This window comes from Etheostoma spectabile, chromosome 5 (assembly GCF_008692095.1).
Source record: "Etheostoma spectabile isolate EspeVRDwgs_2016 chromosome 5, UIUC_Espe_1.0, whole genome shotgun sequence".
In the NCBI taxonomy this organism is placed as follows: Eukaryota; Metazoa; Chordata; class Actinopteri; order Perciformes; family Percidae; genus Etheostoma; species Etheostoma spectabile.
The window spans coordinates 8,154,801-8,177,521 of NC_045737.1; the positions used below are offsets into that span (position 1 = coordinate 8,154,801).

The window sequence follows — 22,721 nt, forward strand, 5'->3', positions numbered from 1 at the left end:
ACATCTGTGTTGTGCCACTTTAAAGCTGCTGTGTGATATGTCCTGGAGAGGACATGAAGAGGGCTAAGGGGAGCCAGCATGGGCATTAGGGAAAACTGGAACACTTACATTAAATGGTATCCAGGAATCATTCATGATTTCAGCTACACCAGTGGGGTTGTGGTTCGTAAGCGTGTTATGTATGTGGTAGAAAAAAGAGGTGCAGCAGCAGTATAACAGGAGAAAAATTATAGGGGCAGCCTGGCTACAATGAGTACAGTGGCCTTTTTCATGAAAGCCATATTGCTAAATCCTAACATGAGCACAGGGGTGATATCCCAGTAATCAGGTTCCCTTCAGGAACGTTCCCTGAACATGCTCTGAAGGTTAAAAGAAAGAACAGTCAGAGAGCTTCCAGGGAACATTCTATGATGGTTCTCTGAAGGTTTAAAAAAATTAGTTATTTAAAAGACATACAGACCTTAAGAGGGGAAAACCTTCAGAGAACGTTCCCTGGAGGTTCTCTAAAGGCTTTTTAAAAAACTACAGCAAACCATCACAGAACGTTCCCTAAAGGTTTTCCCATGGTTATAAAAAAAAACTTCAAGGAACGATCAGGGAACAATCCCTGAACGTTTACACATATTTACTGTTTATAGTGAGTGTTATTAATAATGACAATAATCACTTAGGCCACTGTTTCTTTCTTGTCTGACCAAGTAATAGCAACATATTTGCTTAGAAAAGTATGCATGCACTGTCAATTTGTTCCACGATGGTGACAGGTAGGCATCAAGCTATTCAAATAGTTTAAAATAATATTTAATAATTCTGTACCCATACAATCCACCCAGAGGTCCCTCTGTGATATAAAAATGAGGCATATTTACATTGACATGAGAACTTGCAGAAAACAATAAGTGAATACATGCATGTCCACAAAAGGAGGCACTAATAGCCTAAATCTTGGCTTGATAGTTGATCTTTGAAACATATACTAGCCTATGTCTACCAGTCCTGAGCAATCCTTGGTGCTAAGTAGCTGTCTCCGCCCCTCCGCCCATGTGACAGCTGGAACAGTGGAGTTCCCTGAGGTTGTGAGTTGTGACCGCGTTTGTGAGTACACAGACAACAATTCCTGCACTTGGGCTCGAAAATCTGAATGAAGGTAAAGCAAAACTTAACTTTACTCAAACAGATTTACTCGTGAGTGGATCATCTGCACATATATATGCATCCAAACTGTTCTGTTATGCAGCACTTACATAAGTCTTGAGTTTTCCACGTCAGTGATTCGCTCTTTGTGAAATGCTGCTTTTTTGATGTATTAACGTTTCAGACACGTGACACGCTCTGTTACATAATACTCTAGTCTACTCTGCTTCTATAGTATACTCTCCTATTATTAGCTGTTAAGTTTGTAAACGTTTACCTCAGACGTAGTGCGGGACTCAGTCCAACAGTGGGCAATCATATGTATAATTGGATGCAAACTACCTTGTTCTACAACTACTACTACTACCACTACTACTACTACTACTACTACTACTACTACTACTACTAATAATAATAATAGTAATATATTTTTAAGTACTGCATTGTTTAACAATATATAAATAATGGAATCATTTTTTCTAATCTTTTATCCAATAATATCCAATCTAGTGTATTTGAATACAACACAATACAAAGGTCACCTAAATTTTCCTCCAACTAGATGTTGGCCTGTTTGCATACAGGGTGTCTTTGTGGATGAGTACGTCTCAGATGTAACTGCATTGCACTCATGTTAATTTAGACATGCGGGTAGCAGTGATTGGAGCTGGAGTCATCGGCCTGGCAACAGCTCAGAGCATCTATGAGCAGTATCACTCCATCGTCAGCCCACTGACCATTGAGGTGTATGCAGACCGTTTCACTCCACTGACCACTAGTGATGGGGCTGCTGGCTTATGGCAGCCATATCTCTACGATAAGGGCAACGTCGAGGAGACGTAAGTGCATTCTCTTTAACTCTCTTTCAATTCTCCACTTTATCTGTAAAAAGTGGTCACAATTAATAATGCTGTATTCCTCACATTTAGAGAATGGAATAAACAGACATTTGACTACATGCTGAGCTGCCTCAGGTCACCAGAGTCCATACAAATGGGTATTTTCCTTCAGTCTGGTTACAACCTCTGCACTGAACCTGCACCCGTGAGTAGTACTTAGAGAGTAGACTGAGAAAACCCAGTCAATCTAGCATCGAAGATAAGATTTTACCTGGTTTCTTATGACTTTTACAACCAAGAGCAAAGGGACTGTTGTAAAAATGTAACTCATATAACCTCAATGATGTTCAGCCACATAAAGACGAGTGCCGGCAGTGGTTGGAAAAGAGAGAGGCCTCACCAAGGGTTGGGTCAGACTCAGGTTAATTAGGATTCTGTATTGCGACAGCAAACTAACACAGCCAGGACATGCTTAGCGTATGAATAATGTGATCATGACTTGTTTTTGATTGCAGGATCCCTCATTTAAAGATATTGTCCTGGGCTTCAGACAGCTCACAGAGCGAGAATTGCAGATGTTCCCCGGATACAAGTAGGTTTCTTATGTAACACGGAATATGTCTTGAAAGCAAAACACTAAAAGACCATAAAGCAGAGCTGCAAACGGATACTTAGTTGGGTAGATTGTTACGCCACACATTTGACCATTTCCACATTGGACTACAAAACACTGATCAAATCAACATACAAAACCAACGTTTTTTTTTTAGCTTACTAAATAATATATTGTGTGGTTCCCAACAATAACAACAATAAAAGATGCAAATATTTATGATTGGATAGATGATCTGTCTGTCTCTTCTAAAATCTCTAGTTATGGGTGGTTCAACACTGCTGTCATGGTGGAAGGTAAAACATACTTACCTTGGCTGATGGATTGGTGAGTGATTAACTTATCTCTTAGGTGACTGCCCGTGTCTAGCACCTGTTTGCAACATCATGTATCACGCAATAAAATAATGAAAGGAAGCGCATGTTAAACACATAGGCTCAGTTGAGCTAGTCTGTCTGTCTAAATTTATTTGTCTACATACTGTGTTTACCATTTTGTACTGTTGTCTAATATATATATATATACCCTACATAGTAAACTAAAATGATACTACTGTGCGAAGTTAAAAGTAGTTTGCAATCAGAGATCAGTGATTACTAACTGAGAGCTAACTACTACCAATGTATTGTGCAGGCTGAGAAAAACACAAATTTAGACAGCTGCCAGATAGCAATGACCTGATTAGTGTCTGAAATTTACTTTAAACGTTTCCATCTGACACACTTTATTTAGTTTTACCTAGGACACAAACATCAGTCTCCTGAGTGGAAGTCCTGTATTTGACCCGTTCATCCACCACACCGCCCTCAACATACAATTCCCTATACGCGGTGTAATGACTTGTAAATTAATGATGTCCTCATATGTTGTTTAAGGTTCAGTTTAATCTTGAGTAGTTTTTAATTTTTTAGTAGTTTTTGATGTTTTGTGGTGCTCATACTATACTGTAATATATCTGATTTTGTGTTATTCTCAGGCTGCAAAAAAGGGGTGTAATATTTTATCAGAGGAAAATAGAGTCCTTCAAGGAGGTTAGTGAATACTTTTCAATATGATAGTTGCATATGTATTTGTTGTTATATATTATGTTTTATTTTTCATTTTAGGAATGTTTTTTTATGTTGAGTGCCAGAATGTTGTGTGTTTCTACCTACCTCAGGAAAGACTCACTAAATGTTTTCACTTCATTTAGCTGGCAGAAACAGGTGCAGATGTGATAATAAACTGCACTGGGGTGAGATCAGGAGAGCTCCAGCCGGACCCTGAGCTTAAACCAGGCCGGGGTCAGATTGTAAAGGTGAAAGCAAACAGCGTACAATGTCTGTAGATAGATAAAGGCGCCGTGGAAATAGTGGTTGAACCTAATTATTCCTTTGTTTTTTAGGTAGATGCTCCGTGGCTGAAGCATTGGATTATTACCCACAGTTTAACAGAAAGAGTCTACAATTCACCATACATCATTCCAGGGTAGTTCAAGTGACACAAAACACTTAGAAACACTGAACTTAAGGAACACACTGCTCCTGAGGATTTTGTAGTGAGGGATAGGAGGACTGTGGATGTAAAGTATCATACACACAATGCATGTTGCCAACAATAGTTGCAGTGGTTGTACTGTGTTGTTTACTTGCCATGGTGTTGTTTATGGTGTTGTTTTCTGTCAGAGCACTTGCAATTTGTGATTTCAGTGTTTTGTGTGGCCAGAAAGTCAAAGTTGTTTTCATGAGCAAACAGAACATCTGTGTCTGCAGGAGTCGTCTCGTGACAATCGGTGGGATTTTCCAGTTAGAAAACTGGAGTGAACAGAGCAACATCACTGACCATAAGAAAATCTGGGAAGACGCTTGCCAGCTCGAGCCGAGTCTCAAGGTGAGATGATATCAAAGAGCCCATAAAACCACTTTCTGTGTCAACTGTAATCAATTATTTACAATGAATCTTCTGTAGTGCTGAATTATTTAACATGTTGCATTTGATTGATATCAAAAGGAACAACTTGGTGGCAAAATACCCAAATCTAAAGGTACACAGTGCCCAAACAACCCACTGAATTAGCCTAAATAAATCTATAAAAGAACTATTAAAAAAATCCTAAAGTAATAGTGGTTTTCTTGGACATTCCCCATCAAAATGTCACGCTACAAAAAGAATATGTCTTGTTGTTACTAACCTCAGCATGCTAGGATAGTGGAGGACTGGGCTGGCCTCAGGCCTGTTCGCAGCAAAGTCCGTCTGGAGAGGGAGACCATACAGTCTGGTGCAACTACAATTGAGGTAAACCTTTACAGCTCAGCAGTACTTCAAATAGGAATTTTGGCCATTAAACTTGTAAAATATTGTGGCTCTCAATCAGGTGATACACAACTACGGCCATGGAGGTTTCGGACTCACCATTCACCGAGGCTGCGCCCAGGAGGCAGCAAGGCTCTTCGGTCAGATTGTGGAAAAAGACAAAAATCCAACAGCTCGCTTGTAAATTTGTGTCCATCAGTAGTGATTGTTGCACTTTGAATTTCAATGTCAGTGCCTTGTATCCTATACTGTATAAACTGTTCTTGTCTATAACTAACATTCAAAGCAAACAGATATTCAGTATCACATGCCTTTGGGATACACATCACTTTAAAACAATGTAATGTTTGTAACTGCAAAGAGGAGACATGCCTGTTGTTGTCACCGTCCATTATTAATTAACAAATGGCTCATTCTCATGTAATCAAACTTAAAAAGTAGACAAACTTTTACTATTGATAATCATCATAATGAATGACATGTCATCACATCTACTTTTTGAAAGATTATTTACTTTAGTTATCATACACATTTACATCCAGTGCATTGACAAGAATATGTGCACACTGACACCTAATGCAGCACTATATCTCAAACACTGACAGGTAGAGATTCGGCTTGCTGGACCTGTACTAGTTAAATCTCTTTTTTTTCTGCTGAGTGTGTCACTCAGACTGGGAAAAGTCTGTCTTCACATCACCTTTGTTACAAACAAAAGTCAAAGACAACAACTAAACCAGGTATTGATACATTATTTACAGAAAGACAGAATGTAACATCCTGCTAAATGGTTGTGTATATATACATGTGTGGGTCTATGTGTGCGCAGCCTCCAAGTCTGGTAGAGTAGAGCAAGAGACGCAGCATTTATAGATCATAACACCATATACACGTGTTAATGTCATTTTTTAAATCATGTAATGCTTACAAACTAATCTGAGTCTGCTTTGGGTGATAAAAAAAACTCAGAGTTAGATTTTTACTACTACTTCAGCATTAACTTACGTAATGTTGTCTTCAAATGCAGCCCAGGATCTGTTGACTTGTTCCAGATGTGCTACAGTATAATTAGGACATATTGTTGACTGTATATTGTCACTGATGTTATTATGATCTGATGAAGGCTTTGGCAGATTTGTCAGGTTGTTGTAAATTAAATGGCTTCAACATTCTTTAGCAGACACATATCATCCATGTTGAAATGGGAAATCCGAATGTCACAAGAAAAATTTATAGTTAACTCAATGACTTACGGGGCAGTATGTCCTTTCACTGTCTTGACAGATGTGGCTCTTAAATAAATAAATGTTTTGATCCAATGGTTTGTTAATTTGACAAAACTTGTGTATTTTAACTTACGTTTTGTGTGCATAAGATAAATCTTTGTCCAGTATGAAATAGACGCAGTTTGTTAGAGCCTTTTTTAAGTTAAGAGAAGGTCTCTAAAGCACAAATATAACAGGTAGTTTTAAGGCTCTTTGAGAAGATGATGGTTATTTTAAACTAACACTTTTACTCCCTTCTCTTGCATTAGACAAGCAGCATTCAAATACTTTGCTTGAAGTAGTTAAATTCTAACTTGACCAAGAATGTTTCTATTTATTTTCTGAATCTAAACCCCTGAATAGGTCATTTGGTCTTTCCTATCGTCCTGTGTGCAGTTATTTAGTGGCAAAATTGGGACAGCAATGCCGGTTGAAGACTATATAATCTGATATATAATAGTGTGCTGCCTGGCTCTCTGAAGCCACTGTGGTGCATAAACTGAAGAGTCTTAGGATGGGACTGGAGATGGACATCGAAAGCTGGTCCAGCTTTTTTGCCTCTCCTTGCCTCTTTTCCTCACAGTGGTCCCCTCTCTCAGTTTTACTCCAGCCGGTGTGTCTTCCTCATCCTTGGGAGCCGGAGCTGGAGGGTGGGATTCCCCCTGAGCTTTGGGAGGAGGCGCGGCCCACCATCTCCTGGCCCCACTCGCTGTGGCTGGACTCCTGCAGGCCCCGGCCTGTTGTCTCAATTGGCAGTGCACAGGAGGCTACAGCAGCTAGGAGGCAACAGCAGCAGTACACGGACAGAGCCAGGTACACAGATGACTCCAACATCACCTGCAAGATGAAGCCCAGGGACATATACAAATGAGCAACTTTTTTTGTGATGTGTTTAAATGAGAAAACTAATAGAAGGGTGTTACCTGTGCAACAAAAGGTGTAATGAGGGCACCGACTCTGGCCATTCCGCTGCTCGTTCCCAGACCTAAAGCCCTGGTCGCTGTTGGGTACACCTGCAGAATTTCAGAAAATACTAAGTAGGATGCCCTGATCCTCCCTTAATCCAACTATTGATTTTATCAGAGCTTTATTAGTCACTCTATGCATTTAAAACAATTCAAGCTAAACAAGAACTGCACTCAAGTTGGATTTCTTACCTCTGGAGTGTAAACATAAGCAGTCTGGAATCCTCCTGCGATGAAAGCTCTGGCGATGAATATCAACACTGTCATGGAAACTCTGCAACAGAAAATACAGTAATGCTGGATATATGGTGGATTCACAATTTAATGTTCAACATTCTCATCCGTATCCACCTTACCTCCCAACACAGCCATAGAGTGGAATAATGCACATAGAGAAGACGAAGAAACACAACGCCATGGTCTTCTTCCTTCCCAATCGATCAATAGCCCACAGTGGCACCAGCAGTCCTATGTGAAAATGCAAAATTCCAGGTTTGTCAAATATAAGAAAAAGGGTACTCTTTATTTTACAGTGCAGTAATTACTCAGACTAATGAACTGTATGTTTTTCCCTATTACGAAATCCTTTTGGCATGTCGTTGCTGGAAAAGGTAAAGCTGTAACTACTAATGTTAATGACGGCTCCATTTTATTTAGGTCAGCCAAACCAGCATGCCAGCTTGGCCATGGCACAGTTAAATGGAATGCAGCCATCATTATTGTCACCATTAACACCTTGCAAAAGTGTCCTCTGTGAGAATACTATGCTAACATTATTATTATTATTTACTTGTAGGTTATTGCTGTTCTACTTAAATTATCTTTCTGTTTTACAGATCTATCCCTGGAATACCCTAAAGCAATGTGGTAACAGATGTGGTAAATTACAAAGAATTTTGCATTATTATGATGACATGATGATATAATGTAGCAATAGGTAAAGCAACTGATTACTAGATTCTTAACCAGTATACATAAAGTACACAGTAATTACTTGTATAAATAACTAAAAAAAGTACAATACAGTAATTAACAAAATTACATAAAAGATTCATTTTTTGTACAGCTGTTTTGTATTATGCAGTAAATATAAATCTAGTAAATGTAAAGTAATAATGGTACAGTGGAAAATCTTGCTACCATAAGTGACTACAATTTTCTGACAAAAATAGAGCTGACTTTGTGAAGACATAGAGAATTAACTGAGGTGTACCTGGGAATTCAGATAAGGTGGTCCACAACAGGTCTTTGTAGTCGTCAGAGTTCAGATATTTACACTCCAAGTTGCATCGGAGCTCCCTCTTTTTACCTTTGGACACTAGAGGGAAGTATAGAACAACAGAATATGGGATGGTTCACACCCAGCACTGGCTCGATCTGTGATTTTGCAAAAACATACTGTATAAATACGTAGACCTTTTTCATGGCAGACATTTTGACTTGACATAGTATGAACAGCACAGGTGTAAATAATGACATTAGCAATGGCTCTGTTCTATTACGTCTCATAGTAGCCATCGTCGTTATCAGTTACACCTGTGAATTTCCTGCTAAGACATATAAAATGTCTACTATTATCTCCTGGGGGACATTTATTTTGTAAATGTTTTACAGACAAGACACTGTACTAAAGTCTCTCTTATCCGTATAGCAAATTAGGTGTGCATGTCCTTGAGTGTGTGAAGGCATCTGTCGGTGTTGGAGCAGTGACTCACTTCCACATGCACCTCCCTCCTGAAACAGCTCTGTAGTGAGCAGCACCAGCCCGTAGTAAGAGAAGGCATTTGCGAACCTGAGGAGAAACAACAATGGTTCACATGAAATGAGAATCATTAAATTAAACACAGATTAATATGTCTGTGCACTTGGAGAAGATAATGTTTTGGAGATTAAGAAAGAAAAGGAAATCAGTGAGAAATTACTCAGGATATGAGTGGGTAACATAATGATACACTCCCTTTACCAAATAAACCACAGCAGAACTGTGGTCCAACGAAAGTGTGATGAAAATAAGTCTTGAATCTTTCCACGGTCCTCCTAATTTAAAGAAAAGACACAAAAATATACAAATGACAATAAGAAGCATACGTGAATAACATCCAGAGAATGTTATGTTCTGCAGAAACTGGCTTTTACCTGTCTGGCAGCTATAAGTTTTCCCAGTGGCATCGGTGCTCCGTTCTCTGTGGCGATGCGCTTCAATGTGGCCAAAGCCTTTTCCTGATTCCCCGTCAGCACGTCGTATCGAGCGCTCTCTGGTAGCCACTGCTCCCAACCCACCAAAGAACATACACGTCAATTGATAAAGATGTCATTCTGTCGTTCTTCTTACATCTTGCAGAACATCTCAACACTGATAAAATCATACTCACAAAACACAGGATGGAGAAGATGAAAAGAGGAATGGTGGAAAGGCCAAGCAGCCAACGCCAGCCCAGAGTGGGCATCACCAGGATCGCTAGGAGGACCTCAAACACAGTGCCCAGTGCCCAAAATATCTGTCAAGAAAGTCAAAATCATATAAAATCCTGCTAGAAAACCAGAGCCTTTCGATGCTGTGCCGTAATGGTTGCATGTTTTGTCATGTCTGTACAATAAACATATGGCTAGGCAGATGATAAATAAGGGTAGTCCATACCTCAATCAGCAAGATGCATGTGGCTCTGGACCTCATAGGCAGAAACTCAGCATACAGTGTCACCCTTATAAGGAGGAATATTTCACAGTTAATCCTTGACTCACATCATTAATAATTACAGAGGGGTTTTTAGAGAGATAAATGAGGGCTACTTACGACTGTGGGGCTCCTCCAATGCCAAAGCCCACCAGTGCACGGAGGACGAGGATCCACCCATAAATAGGTGCAAATGCACTCATCACGCCATAGAACATAGTCCACAGCACACTCATCTTGAGACCCTGTGTGTGCATAAAATCAAAGTATATAACAAGCTGCTGAATAAATGAGTTGTGGCTCTTCGGGAGAGCAATACAGTACAGTGTCTGAAATCGTCTTACTTTCATTCAGAAAACCCAACAGCTAAACTTCCAACGCCTATAAACTAGATGCAGTTTATCTTACAGGAAACAGAAATATATATATCACCTCCATGTAAAAAGAGAGGCACTATAGAACTTACTGTCTTTCTGCCATATCTGTCAGATATGTTTCCCCAAAGAGACGAGCTGATCATCATCCCAATAAACACTGCCTGCATTAATGAAAAAGAAACTGTTAATGGGATTGTAGTAGCTTAAACATGCAATTAATTACACTTTACTAAATATAGCTGATGTTATGCACATCTTGTCATGCATACTTTTTGTATTTATTCGTCCCTAAATGTTTTTTTTAAGTTGTACTTCTTTTTCATGAAAATGTAATTATTCCATCTCAATTAAGAATTTAAATGTCTGTCAAGGCCTCTGCATGCAACATCTTTAGTCAGACCTACTGTAGTTCACCTGTTTGCTTGTTGTTTGATGTCACACTCAGAAAAGTAAATATACTTTTGTTGGTCATTCCACTCATAATATTGCAACATGATGTGCTTGTCATTGCTCAATACGAGCATTTGAAACAACCCCAAAGCACTTCACCAATAACTATCCGGACAGTCATATTATAGCATTGCAAGCAAGAGCACTTTAGAGACATTAGAGAGCCATTACCGATGTAAGCAGTGCCACCTCGAGGGTGGGCAGCCTCCACTCACAGTGGAGCTGCGGGGCTAAGATGCTGAGAATCATCATCTCCATAGCATCAGCCATCTGAACAAACAGAAAACAACCCAGAGACACCTAATATATTACAAAATGCACACATACAAAATATCTGGAATGGTGTGTTTCAGTAAAGAGCAGTTCTCACCCAAGACAGACCAGTGAGGATGGAGAGTTTCCACTGAAATGTTCCAAAGCCGATGGCCTCAACAGCATCTTCGACCATGAATGTATCTAAGAGGATGACATTTTTTTTTATATTTTTTTTTAATTTTTATTTTTTACAAAATATAATTTTTGAGATTGAGTTCATTCTTGACCTTGGAAACCGATTTAAAAGAATGTTGCTCAATACTTTGAGGAAGTGAGTTGTGAGTTTATTATGAAAGACAGGGTGTGTATAATGAGGCCCTGTCATACTGTACCATCAGTTGGATTGGCAAACTCCCGGGGAACGGGAGCTCCGTCTGCAAGTGCCACGGACTCCAGATCAATCTGCTCTGTAATCCTGACATCCTGTTCTCTATTCTCGCAATCATCCTCAGAGTGTGTGCTCTCACCTGTGCGACGGAATCGGACAACACTACAAAAAAAAACAAACAGTTAAACTAATTGTTTTAAAAGCCCAGGAGGATTAACATCTCTACAATATATCAGGTCAGGGGAGTTTCAGAAGACTAGTGCCAGGGCAAAGCCGAGTACAAATTAGAGTTGGAGGCTGTTGCCTAGGTGATATGAGCTTTTTCTGGCTGGGATTTTGTGAATGGGTGGTAACATCATCCTATGGGGGAACCATGTCAGGCCAATTGACAGCTCTGCACACCGCACTTCACTGCTTGGCAAGCTTTTTAAGCCTAAAATCTCGTAGATGTGCATGTTGTCTACAGATGGAAGGTATAATCTTCTCCCACATGTAGATAATCAATGGTTCATTAAGGATGAAACACTATAAGAGAACTCTGAGATTGCCAGCGATGTCTTAATCACTACAATTACATAACATAACCTACTTGCAGTGGAAAGTATCAGTGATCCAGATGAGTTTGTCCTGTAAACAACTATAATTTTCTTTTCAAGCTCTTTAGAAAGAAATACAAGTGAGCATAATTAGCAATACTGTGACAACCCATTGAACATACATGTAGGTCTTTTTTGTTTGCTTTTTCTAACTAAAATATTTTTCAATGCTTATTCTGAATCCGTAATTGTTACTGTTTGATAAGCAAACTGATAAATTTGGGAAACGTACATATGTTAATAATTGTGTGTAATTCTTGTGAGAAGACTAGCCTATATATCGTTATTTTTAATGTAGCCTACGTCTTTGAGCAAGGTCCCTCGACCAGGTTAGACTTGTATGGGCCAACCTTTAGCTTAATGTATGTACAGCAGAGGTTGAAATAGATCGCGTTAGGTAGGCTACTGAGTCATTACAGTAAACACAATTTCAAGTTAAGACGGAAAACTGCATCAGCTTAGAAATCTCAGCAAACCAACAAAAGCTTCCTGTGAACATTGTACGTTATTCTTTATCCTCCCCTTAATTTAAAAGCATGTCTAGGTATTATGACTGGATGTGTTGTTTTTAAATGACTGCTTCTATTGTGGTCCAGCGAGCTAATCAACCATACACGATGCGAGGCTGTCAGAGGGCGATGCGTCGGCCCAACATGCTGTCACGGTGGAACATGGACTGAGTAAAACCATAAATGCGTTAATGTGCAGATTGTTGTCTACTCACGGCAGCTGTCTCAGTTGGAACTGATCATCGTCCATTTTGGTGTTTACTGTCTGACGCTCTGTTTGGCCTCATCGCCGTTTACATTGTCACGACGAGCAGCGATTTCAGCACCGAGGAGAGCTACCTGCTCCGGGTGTCCGCCGGCAGCCAATGAGAAGCCGCGCTGCGAGAGTCACAGCACGAGACACAGATATGGAGAGTGGGTAGAATGAGTTCAGGGAGACCTGACACTACGTGAATGCTGATTACTGGGGCCCTCCACATGACTTATCAACAAACGCAGACTTGATCTAGCGCAGCAGTTAAAGCTGAGCCCAGATCGCAAATTCATGGCGTGATCTTACTTTTCGGATTTAGTATTATAGAACACTTTTGAGGACCCCACTCCTGTTAGTATGCTGTATAATATCCATTAGATTTGAAAAGATCAATTTGAATTGCCATTGTTTTCTTACAGAAAAGCTATTAAAACACAAAGTCTACATTGATAAGGGTCGGAAATGCATTAGAACAACATTTGAAAACACAATAGAAATGTAATCAATTGTCATAGAATAAAATTAGGTAGAGTATAAAATTAATCCAGACAAAAAAATAATTAACCAACATTTAGGGCCATAAGGTTAAATTATGATGGTATCTTCTGTTTGGAATTGTAAATAGGAATTACCAGAAAATGAGCTTTGAAAATGTTTTGTGGCTGCAATGCTTTAAAAAACAACAACATTTTTGTTGACTTTTGGACTAGGCCTATTGTTTGTTTTTAAATAGCATTAACACATTTAGAATGTTTTACCAAACCTTCATTTAGGAAGTAAGGAAAAACAAAATAAATCACATCCTTAATATATAGTTAAACTTTGTCATATATTCGCTTAGGAAGATTGGAGCTGGGAATAATTCACACGACTTCAGAAATATGCGCAACAAACATTTGGTGGTCGGACTGTAAACTGTGAACACATCTGTACGCCCTCCCGTGGGTCCGTCCCGGAACATGCCACCAAAGACAGAAGTTCCGCAATGAAAGCAGGATGTTGTGGTGCAGACCAGAAAGCTCTGATAAGCTCGTTGGGGAGTTCCTTGGCACTGGACACCTAGTCAGGTAAGACTTCTCAGCTGGCAAACCACGACTAAAGCTTATTTTAAGCGCACGGGGTCAGGAGTAAAGCGGGTCAGCGCCGACCCCCCGCCTATCTACAAAGTTAACATGCGCGCAGAAAGAGGATCCACAACCTGAGTTCGGTTTACCCGTTAAGTTACGAAACCTGCTAACGATAGAGAAAATTTGATGTTTTTTTTCCTTCGGTAAGCTTTTTATTCATGGGGGGCGACATAGAAACCCAGGCAGCCCCCCCCCCAAACCTCATGTTTCCGGTAAGTTTGTTTAACCATAAAGCTATCCTTCTGCTGGGCTAAGGAGGTTTTTGTTAGTGCTTGGATTCACACGGGAAGAGGTGTATCGTAGCTGCTTTAGTTTGTTAGTACCTAAAAAACTTATATTTTTGTTTTTTTGGTTTTTTGTTTGTTGTCACTTTTTTGTTTGCTGCTGCAAAAGACAAACATGCCCTTTCAGGAACATGTGGGTATGTTTTTAAAACGATTTGGGTTTTGGGGAAACTTATTACGTTTCCTTCTACATCCCGTTGCATACTTTAAAAAAGGCAACAAACAAAACGTAACAAAACAGACCAAATGCTTAATTATGAAAAAGTTAACCTTAACCCGTTTTTCTGTGGAAAACACTTGGGCGACATGCTGACTTCAGTCAAGAAAACCCTTTTCCAATTTTTAAAGAAAAGTAAAATGTATTTATAAGCGCTTTTTCACAGACATAATCACAAAGTGCTTTTAAGGGCAAAACGGACACAGAAAAGGAATGAGAAAAAAACCCGACAACAAAAAAAAAAAAAACACAAAAAAATTTGAAATGCAGACCATGATACGGCCAAGCCGTCCCAAAAGGTATGTCTTATCTTTTTTTTTGGGGGTCGTTGTTTTTTGGGGGTTGGGGGGGTTAAGAATTTATTTTGTTATTTGCGCCCCTGGCACATAATTAGCCCAAAGCCCTGCAAAAAATCCTCTTTCTTTGGGTTTTATGTTTGTTAAAAATTTTTTAAAGGAGGTTGATTTAAATGGTAACTTTGAATGTTGTGGTTTTGTGAGGTTGAATTGTATTGCGTTTTATTTATCTGACATTTTGTCCACACAATTTAAATCAATGAGACTAGAAACAAATCTTTTTTTATCAACAACACAACACAATACAGTTTAACATCACCACAAACCACCGCTTCCAAAAGGACTAGTGACCAATGTTGTATCGACACCTCTCAATGTTGAGAAAAGGCAGCATGAAATCATTTTTAAAAGTGTTGATTTTGGTCAAAGGGACCCTAAAAATTGAACATGAAGGCAAGGTCTGATGTAGAGATATTACACAGAATTGCTTTATTTTTGTTGTACAAATGACTCTTCTGTTGAATACCAGTGACCTTGACCATCTTAGTTAGTACACTTTTCCCATTTAAGAGTCAAGAAAGCATACAGACAGATATAAAGAATATGGTCAAAGAAAGATAGAAAACATTGTCAACAGGAATCTGTGGACATGAAACTTAGCCATCGTCCTCAAACAAGAACGCGCTGCTGGCTTTTATTACATATCAAGTTGGTATTACCACCAAATAAATATCAATTATAAAACTATAGTGTAATTATAGTGCCCAGATACAGATGTTGGGCACTGAATAAACAAAAACACATATTAGTATCATTGTTGCATTGTAATCAACCAAAGTGACATATGGAAGCTTACATTTACCTGTTACCATCATGCTTTACTGCCTTTCCTTTTGTTTTTGCTTGTCGTTTTTATTTTTTTTACTTCCCTTCGTCCAAAGTCATCCAATGTGCTTCATTAACACAATGTTGTCTTTTCAGAAACAAGATGATAAAAAACTGGGGAGTCATTGGTGGGATAGCTGCTGCGATTGCAGCTGGAGTATATGTTTTGTGGGGCCCAATTACAGAGAGAAAGAAGAAAAAGAGAGGTAAGAATCAATGTGATCCACTAATTATAAGTAGGGCAATAGTTGTAAAGCAATAACTTACAATGACTTATGTTTTCTTCAGGTATGGTTCCTGGTCTGTTGAACTTAGGCAACACCTGCTTCCTGAACTCTTTGCTTCAGGGTTTGGCAGCATGTCCGTCCTTCATCAGGTGGCTGGAGACGTTTTCGGGTTTGCCTACGATCCAGTCTTGCAACGACAAACACCTGTCTACAACGCTGCTTCAGCTTCTCAAAGGTATATAAAACCAGTGCCTATCTTCACAATAACACCAGCGTGTTGTTTTCAGTCTGATTATGCAATTGTTAAAAAGGGTGTTCCAAAAGGTTCCATATTGGGACCCCTCTTTTTTTCTATCTGTCATGTTCATCTTTATGCTGATGATGTTATTTACACTTCTAACTCTGATTTATTACAAATCTAGATTTCACACAGATTTGCCGCTTTGTGCTTCGCTCAATGTTCAAATCATGTACCCTTTGACCTAGTTGCCACTGACCTTTTGAAAGTGCAACCAATGAGATAACAGCTGTCGTTACCTAGCAATGGGAAATAGCTACCTTGCCACCCTTGATGACGAATACCTGCGCTGCGCTTTGCTCTGCGCCCTACCTAGCGGTGCGCAGAGAGCAAATCACTTATACTGCGTAGGCGGCTTAAGACCTTTTAATGTTTTTAATTCTCTATGTAGATTTATTTTTAGGTGTCCATACTGAATTTATCGTTGTTTTATGTATGAGTCACTTAACTGGCTACAGCCGCCCTTCTCTTCATTGAAGAGATTCATGTTTACAGTCTTGTGGTGGTGCACAATGTGCTATAGATGCCAAAAAAATCTGTGTTTGGTACTGCCAATTTGTTTTGTTTTTTCATGGTTTGTGTGTGCAATAAACACTGAACTTCATGAAAAACAAATCGTAGCAGAGAACTGTGAAATCAATTCTAAAATATTGTGATTCATATTTTCCCCCTATGTAATATTTGTGAATTAGCAAAAAAATTCAACTATCACTCCTGCTGATTGGAATAATACTTCCTGTGTCTCTGAGATTGACGACCACATACTGTTGCTTCAGGACACCTTTTATTTTCTCATCTTAAAACAAACTGTCTATGCTTTGTGTATGTGTTTATAACTATGAATTTGTGTTTTAAGGACCCCATTGCAAATGAGACATCTCAGGGGCTATCCTTTTAAAGATGATCTAAGCAATGTCACACTTGTTTTAGTCTAGAACATTTGTTGTCGGGTACTTCAAACTCTCAAAAAAAAAATCTCTTCACTATCCGCGACCTGCCTATCCCCAGAACACACTGTAAAAAAACTTGGTTTCTGTAGACAGCCCAGGGTCTACAAACGGCAACAAAAACAAACTCTGCCCACCTGCACCACGAAGCATACACAAACAGTGTTCCAGCTTTCCAGCCAATAACCGACAAGAAGGATTTGGGGGTGGGGATTGGGGGGGTTAGTGCGCAGAAGCACAGAAGGGAGGGGACTGGATAGACAGTTAAAGAAATGGACCAACGGACGGGATGAGGAGGAGGGATGGGCAAGCTAGTCTCGTTTTGTTTGTAAATACTTCTAACGTCAAGAAGTAACGTCACCCAACATCGCTTAAAACACCTTTTAATTAAATAAAAATTCAAATTCAGAGCGTTGTTGACATGCAGTGTTCAACTAAATTGTAACAAGGACGATGTCTGTTTTTGCACTAAAAGCTCTGTCCAGTAATGAGCCTGGGGAGGAAGATGTACTTGATGCCGGGTGCCTCCTGGATGTTCTCAGACTGTACCGGTGGCACATCAGTTCATTTGAAGAGCAGGTTAGTCAATAATGCGGTTCAGTGGATATTGTTTTATTACATTCCTATATCTAATATTTGGTGCAGTGTTTTATTGCAAGTCTGTCTGTGTTGGTTTATCCCGTCTCAGGATGCACATGAACTTTTTCATGTCCTTACATCTTCTCTGGAGGAGGAGCGAGATCGGCAACCCAAAGTCGCTCACCTGTTTGACATGCATTCCCTCGAGGCAAGTTATCATGTCCCTACTTGCTTGTCTCTAAATGGCACAAAAAAATCTCTTAAAGCTCTGACACACCAAGCTGAAGGTCGGCCGTTGGTCCTAGTTGGACCAAGCCTTTGCCGGCCTGTTTTTGGGGCTGTTGTCGTGGTTGGCGTCGGCAGAACAGCCAATTCATTGGATTGGCTGTTCATCTGGGAAACAAGAGTGAGCAAAACAAACTGTGACAGGCACACCAAGGCTCTATTCATTTTACATCTCATTTGATCAATCCAAAACACTCACGAGCTGTCAAAACTGATCAAAAATGACGTTTGAATGTTACTTATAAAAACATACAGGTTGTAACTATTAGAATATCTATTTTTGCACATTATGTCCATAAGATGGCAATTTTAGCCTACAACGAGATATAAATAACTAGCGCCACTGTGTCCACATTTGTACACTTATTGGCTAACGCCAAGCTTATGTGCTTGTTTAGTCATTTAAGGACTTGATGTTTAATTCACATGCTCTTGTCACATCATAGTAAAGCACATTGCTCTCACCAGATGAGGAACAAATTAGTTTGGCTAATTTTGGTATGCAGTGTATGATAAAGACAAGTTGGGTGGGTAAAATTAGCAAGCTAACAGTAGCTAACAAGCCAGCCGTTTGATGCGAGGGTCGACGAGAGGCAACGCCACAGGTGGCCTTTAGAAAAGCCTCTGATACCACCTAAAAATGCTGCTATCGACAAGTACTGGAGTTAATGCAACGATCTGATGCCACGTAAATTAGCCCTGAATAAAATCTACTTTAAAGTAGTTTATTTTCGGTTATGACTGACTGTCACACTGGATAGTAAAAGAAAGTTCTGTGGCATTCATTGTTTGTGTTTGTTCATTTTTCACAAATAGTTTAACCCTAGCCAGGGCCTACAACAATAATAGCAATCATAGCACATCCATACAGGGATAGTTTCAGATCAGTACTCGCCATCAGCAGATACACAAGTTCAGGTATCAAAATCGGTATCGGAATAGAACAAATGATATCAGACCATCTCTAAGTGTCAAAAAAGACAAATGTGGTACTGTACTCCCAAATAATTCTGTGTATGCGTTTGTTTTATACCAGAGCCTCCCTGATCAAGATGAGAAAACTATGACCTGCAGAAGTCGAGGTAAGGAGACAAAGAAAGTGGAGCCTAGAATATAAATCCAAAAAGAAATATATTTAATCTGAATATATTTTTTGCAGCTCCACTTCATCCAATACCAAGTCCTTGGAAGTCTCAGCATCCCTTTCATGGTCGCTTAACAAGCAATATGTCATGCAAGCGCTGTGAACAACAAGTATGTTTGTTTTTTTGACAAAGAAGTCACTTGCAAGCTAGTTTATGTCACTTGACCTTGTACTTTTTTGAGGTGATTTATCCTTTTTCTTTACTTTTGTTTAGAGTCCAGTGCGGTATGACTCATTTGAGAGCCTCTCCCTGTCCATCCCGTTACCTCAGTGGGTAAGCAAAAATCTCAGAAATACATAAATGTTAAAAGTTCTTATAGTAACACACGTTTTTTGTTATTCTGTTCATCATAATTTGATCTGCGTTTATCTTCAGGGTCGACCTATTTCTCTAGATCAGTGTCTTCAGCATTTCATCTCCTCAGAAACCATCAAAGAAGTGGAGTGTGAAAACTGCACCAAGGTACGCACGCTGCAATATCTGTCATGCCAAACTCTGGTAAACATTCAATCATAGCCAAGTACGTAATTAACAGAAAATCATAGACAGGAAACCCTTGTAACAAAACTAGCATTAAGTTACTTTCATTTGCATTCATGTAACAGGTATATTTTACACTAGAAAGGTCTTAATGTTTCTCTTAAGATGTATTCTCCTGTTTTTGTTTTATTTCTGTTTATAATAATATGTTAATTTCACCACAGCTTCAAGGGACCACAGTAAATGGACAAGTTCTGGAAAGCCAAAGGACAACCTTTGTTAAACAGCTAAAACTGGGAAAGGTAACTGTCATTTCTATTTATTATGCCAATACAAGCTAATTAAAAGTAGCCTGAGATGTCAATTTAATTCAGTTTTATTTATAGTATCAAATCATAGCAAGTGTTCTCTCGAGACTTTTTACAGATAGAGGTGATCTAGACCACACTCTATAATTTACATAGACCCAACAATTCTAGTAATTCCCAGAACAGCAAGCATTTAGTGTGACAGTTTCAAGGAAAAACTGCTTTTTAGGCAGAAACCTTGAGTGGTGGGTAATTCTTACTTTTAGGGAAAAACCTCAGACCAAGGCTCTTGGTGGGCGGTTATCTGCCGGTGCCAGTTGGGGGTATGACGAACAGTGGCTATTACAGTCACAATAAAGATAATGGAAGTATGACTAGAATTCGTTGATGTAGTAGTTCATGGCGTAGCAGGACATAGCATGACGTAGCTCGGCATAGCAAGTCACTGCAGGGCGTAGCTGGACGTAGCAGGGCACTGTGTGGCTAGCAGGGTGTAGCAGGGCACCTAGCAGGACCACAGCAACAGCTGTAACCATGATTTAGGTGCCACCCTTATCCAGGGAAAACTGTTGTGGAAAGAAAACATAAGGAGAACAAGCCCCCCAGAGCTAGGTTAGTAACAAGCATTTGCCCACAGATGAAAAGAGAGAGGAGCTCAGTGTGTCAGAGGAAGTCCCTCGGCAGTCTAAAACTATAACAGCATAGCTAAGAGCTGCAGAGAAGTAGAGATAGGGAGGGGGCACGCCGTGATTGTGGCTACTCCCTCCCCCGACGGTCTAGCTGCAACTCCCCACTCCCTTACCATAAGCTTTATCAAAGATCACCAGTAAGACTCTATGTACACTGCTGAAGCTGGTTTGTGTCGAATTTAGGAAGAGAAATGTAAAAGTAAATGGTTAGGAAGATTATAACTTCCAGTTTGTGAAAGAGATTCTCAAATGTTGTACTGTTTTGTCCTTTCACTGTCTAATGTTCTCTCTGCTAGCTCCCCCAGTGCCTCTGCATCCATTTACAAAGACTGACGTGGTCCAGTGAAGGAACCTCAATCAAAAGACAGGAGCATGTGCAGTTCACAGAGTATTTATCGATGGACCGCTACAAACACTATGCTTCCACACACAGAAGTCCACGGATTAAATGTGCTCCGAACCCCCTAAAGGCAGAAAATAACGATGATTCCATGAAAAAGCCCTCTGCTAATGGCACTGGTGTGTTAAATAAACTTTGTAATATCATCCCGCTTCACATTCAGTTTTTTTTTTTTTCCATCATACATTTGTTTTTGTTTTTTTCTTCCAAAAGCAGAGCATCGTAACAACAACAACAAGCCTTTCTCCAATGGGACATGTTCGTCTGTATTTCTCCAGTCTCCTGGGGCGAACCCACAGCTGGGCCTCACATATGGATACAGGTAAACTTAATGTCAGGGTACAACAACACAAAGAACTCATGCAAAACCAAGCTAGTCGGTATTGTGGTGCATATTTCTTCTGATCAGAGCGTCTTTCCTTTCAGTCCTGCAGAGTACCTTTTCCAGCTCACGGCTGTGCTGGTTCACCACGGTGACATGCACTCAGGACATTTTGTCACGTACCGACGGAGCCCTTCCCCACCGCGCACCTCTTCGCCCTTCAGCTCCCAGTGGCTTTGGGTGTCGGACGACTCTGTACGAAAAGCCAGCCAGCACGAGGTGCTGTCTTCCAACGCCTACATGCTCTTCTACGAGAGAGTCCGAGGATTGAACTTGACTCTGTGCTCAGAAGAGTAAACGGAAGCTCTCGACCTCAAACAGTCTTTCCAGTCAAACTGTCACCGCTGTATGTGCCAGTCACAACGCAGTTACCAGGCGGATTAGGACTGTGTGACAATGGGACCAGAGAGAAAATCCATCCCAAAGTAACTGTAGCGATAACTTTGCACCATGTATCACAGAAACATGTTGAAGGCCGCGTGATGTGTTCTGATATTAAATCCATTAGTGGATACTGTGTCTGCTGCTCTGATCCAGAGTAGGAGGCTCTCACTCCCAAAGATTATGGACCTGCAGGATTTTTAATAAAACAATATAATAAACTATTTTGCTTTGACATGTGTAACAATTTCTATCATGCAACATTTTGGCTTCTATAGGACAGAAAAACAAGAACACTTACGTACAACGTAGTGCATTCTAGAGTATTAGCCCTGCAATACATTGTTCATGAGTAAAGCTTACTTTGACTAAACTGTGGCATTTTTATGATGCTGTAGTTTTTCCTGTTGTGTCGACTGCCTGCACATTAGACACAGAAGTAGCTGATTAGGATATTTTGGAGATGTTACTTGGAAGTTGTTACATATTATGAAGTCAGATATGTAGAAACCTCTGGTTCTCTATTGTCTGTATTATCTGCTAATAAGTCCCAGCAGTCAATGTAAAACTATTGGAATTGATGTTTCAACTGACACGACATGTTCATGAGCATTTTTAATTTGATATTTTTCTATTTTTCCAATAATCCTTACACTAGCATGATTGGCAGTTAAGGTTAAAGTGCCATGTCTTTAATGCTTGAGATTTTTAACCTATAAAACCAAGTGTGCTACAACTGATGTGAACACACAATATGATGCATAAGAGCCTTTTGAAATACAGTTAAAAAATAATGATCTGCTTTCTGTTTAAAAAGCTACAGTATAACTGCAGGTTTTTGGGCAAGTTATCCTAAATATTTTTTAAATCAGTGTAGCTGCCATTGCTCCTTCCAAACTAAGTCAAATGAGAAATAGTCTGGTACAAAACTCCTCGTTAATGTTTGCAATTTGCACTAATGTGTATTTATGTGAGATTGTGTGTATTTGTGTGCAATCTGTAAAGGTGATTGTTTTCAGGTATTAAAAACATTAAACAAACGTGCTCTTTAGTTGTTTTTTTTACGGCAAAATAATGTATTGCTACTTTTGATACAGTAGATGTGTGCTAGCAGACATGCACCCCCTTTCTGAAGTGTCCTTGACTCTTAATCTACACCATTTCTTAGCATTCTCTGTTGC

The 22,721-nt window shown here is 39.7% G+C and overlaps 3 protein-coding genes across 7 annotated transcripts; 2 read left to right on the forward strand and 1 right to left on the reverse strand.

Annotated features, from left to right (window-relative positions):
• Positions 1 to 1,035: 1,035 nt before the first annotated feature.
• LOC116689035 (D-amino-acid oxidase) lies at positions 1,036 to 6,050 on the forward strand. Of its 2 annotated transcripts, none has more exons than XM_032515313.1 (11): positions 1,036 to 1,147; positions 1,778 to 1,973; positions 2,064 to 2,178; positions 2,489 to 2,565; positions 2,848 to 2,913; positions 3,563 to 3,617; positions 3,779 to 3,883; positions 3,971 to 4,053; positions 4,338 to 4,455; positions 4,762 to 4,860; positions 4,940 to 6,050. In XM_032515313.1, exons 2-11 carry the CDS (start codon positions 1,780 to 1,782, stop codon positions 5,060 to 5,062), a joined length of 1,035 nt encoding a protein of 344 aa, XP_032371204.1. In that variant the 5' UTR covers positions 1,036 to 1,147; positions 1,778 to 1,779; the 3' UTR covers positions 5,063 to 6,050. The 2 variants fall into 2 exon arrangements, with proteins under 2 accessions (XP_032371204.1, XP_032371207.1); XM_032515316.1 differs by having other exon boundaries at positions 1,047 to 1,073.
• On the reverse strand, positions 5,374 to 12,830 carry svopa (SV2 related protein a). The gene is made up of 16 exons (XM_032515308.1): positions 12,573 to 12,830; positions 11,257 to 11,414; positions 10,980 to 11,065; positions 10,781 to 10,879; positions 10,249 to 10,320; positions 9,903 to 10,027; positions 9,747 to 9,810; positions 9,481 to 9,606; positions 9,245 to 9,373; positions 9,072 to 9,145; positions 8,824 to 8,900; positions 8,322 to 8,426; positions 7,465 to 7,576; positions 7,301 to 7,382; positions 7,067 to 7,156; positions 5,374 to 6,980 (listed from the first exon to the last, which is right to left on the reverse strand). The coding sequence occupies exons 1-16, from the start codon at positions 12,605 to 12,607 to the stop codon at positions 6,768 to 6,770; spliced, it is 1,647 nt and encodes a 548-aa protein (XP_032371199.1). The 5' UTR covers positions 12,608 to 12,830; the 3' UTR covers positions 5,374 to 6,767.
• A 522-nt stretch (positions 12,831 to 13,352) lies between these two features.
• Positions 13,353 to 22,585, forward strand: usp30 (ubiquitin specific peptidase 30). Of its 4 annotated transcripts, none has more exons than XM_032515311.1 (13): positions 13,353 to 13,677; positions 15,516 to 15,625; positions 15,708 to 15,881; positions 17,367 to 17,470; positions 17,580 to 17,678; positions 18,792 to 18,837; positions 18,915 to 19,009; positions 19,114 to 19,173; positions 19,276 to 19,362; positions 19,605 to 19,682; positions 20,674 to 20,890; positions 20,991 to 21,099; positions 21,204 to 22,585. In XM_032515311.1, exons 1-13 carry the CDS (start codon positions 13,607 to 13,609, stop codon positions 21,454 to 21,456), a joined length of 1,503 nt encoding a protein of 500 aa, XP_032371202.1. In that variant the 5' UTR covers positions 13,353 to 13,606; the 3' UTR covers positions 21,457 to 22,585. The 4 variants fall into 4 exon arrangements, with proteins under 4 accessions (XP_032371202.1, XP_032371200.1, XP_032371201.1 ...); XM_032515309.1 differs by having other exon boundaries at positions 13,354 to 13,677; positions 20,674 to 20,896; XM_032515310.1 differs by having other exon boundaries at positions 13,354 to 13,677; positions 20,674 to 20,896; positions 20,994 to 21,099.
• Positions 22,586 to 22,721: the final 136 nt, after the last annotated feature.

Coding starts and splice junctions, on each gene's coding strand:
- LOC116689035 (XM_032515313.1), top strand. CDS start 1,780: ATGCGGGTAGCAGTGATTGGAGCTGGAGTCATCGGCCTGGCAACAGCT. Junction 3,618..3,778: donor AAATAGAGTCCTTCAAGGAG/GTTAGTGAATAC, acceptor CACTTCATTTAG/CTGGCAGAAACAGGTGCAGA. Junction 4,456..4,761: donor AGCTCGAGCCGAGTCTCAAG/GTGAGATGATAT, acceptor TACTAACCTCAG/CATGCTAGGATAGTGGAGGA.
- usp30 (XM_032515309.1), top strand. CDS start 13,607: ATGTTGTGGTGCAGACCAGAAAGCTCTGATAAGCTCGTTGGGGAGTTC. Junction 15,626..15,707: donor GAGAAAGAAGAAAAAGAGAG/GTAAGAATCAAT, acceptor TGTTTTCTTCAG/GTATGGTTCCTGGTCTGTTG. Junction 19,363..19,604: donor AGTGTGAAAACTGCACCAAG/GTACGCACGCTG, acceptor ATTTCACCACAG/CTTCAAGGGACCACAGTAAA.
- svopa (XM_032515308.1), bottom strand. CDS start 12,607: ATGGACGATGATCAGTTCCAACTGAGACAGCTGCC. Junction 11,415..12,572: donor TTCCAACTGAGACAGCTGCC/GTGAGTAGACAA, acceptor TTTTTTTTGTAG/TGTTGTCCGATTCCGTCGCA. Junction 6,981..7,066: donor TTACACCTTTTGTTGCACAG/GTAACACCCTTC, acceptor TTCATCTTGCAG/GTGATGTTGGAGTCATCTGT.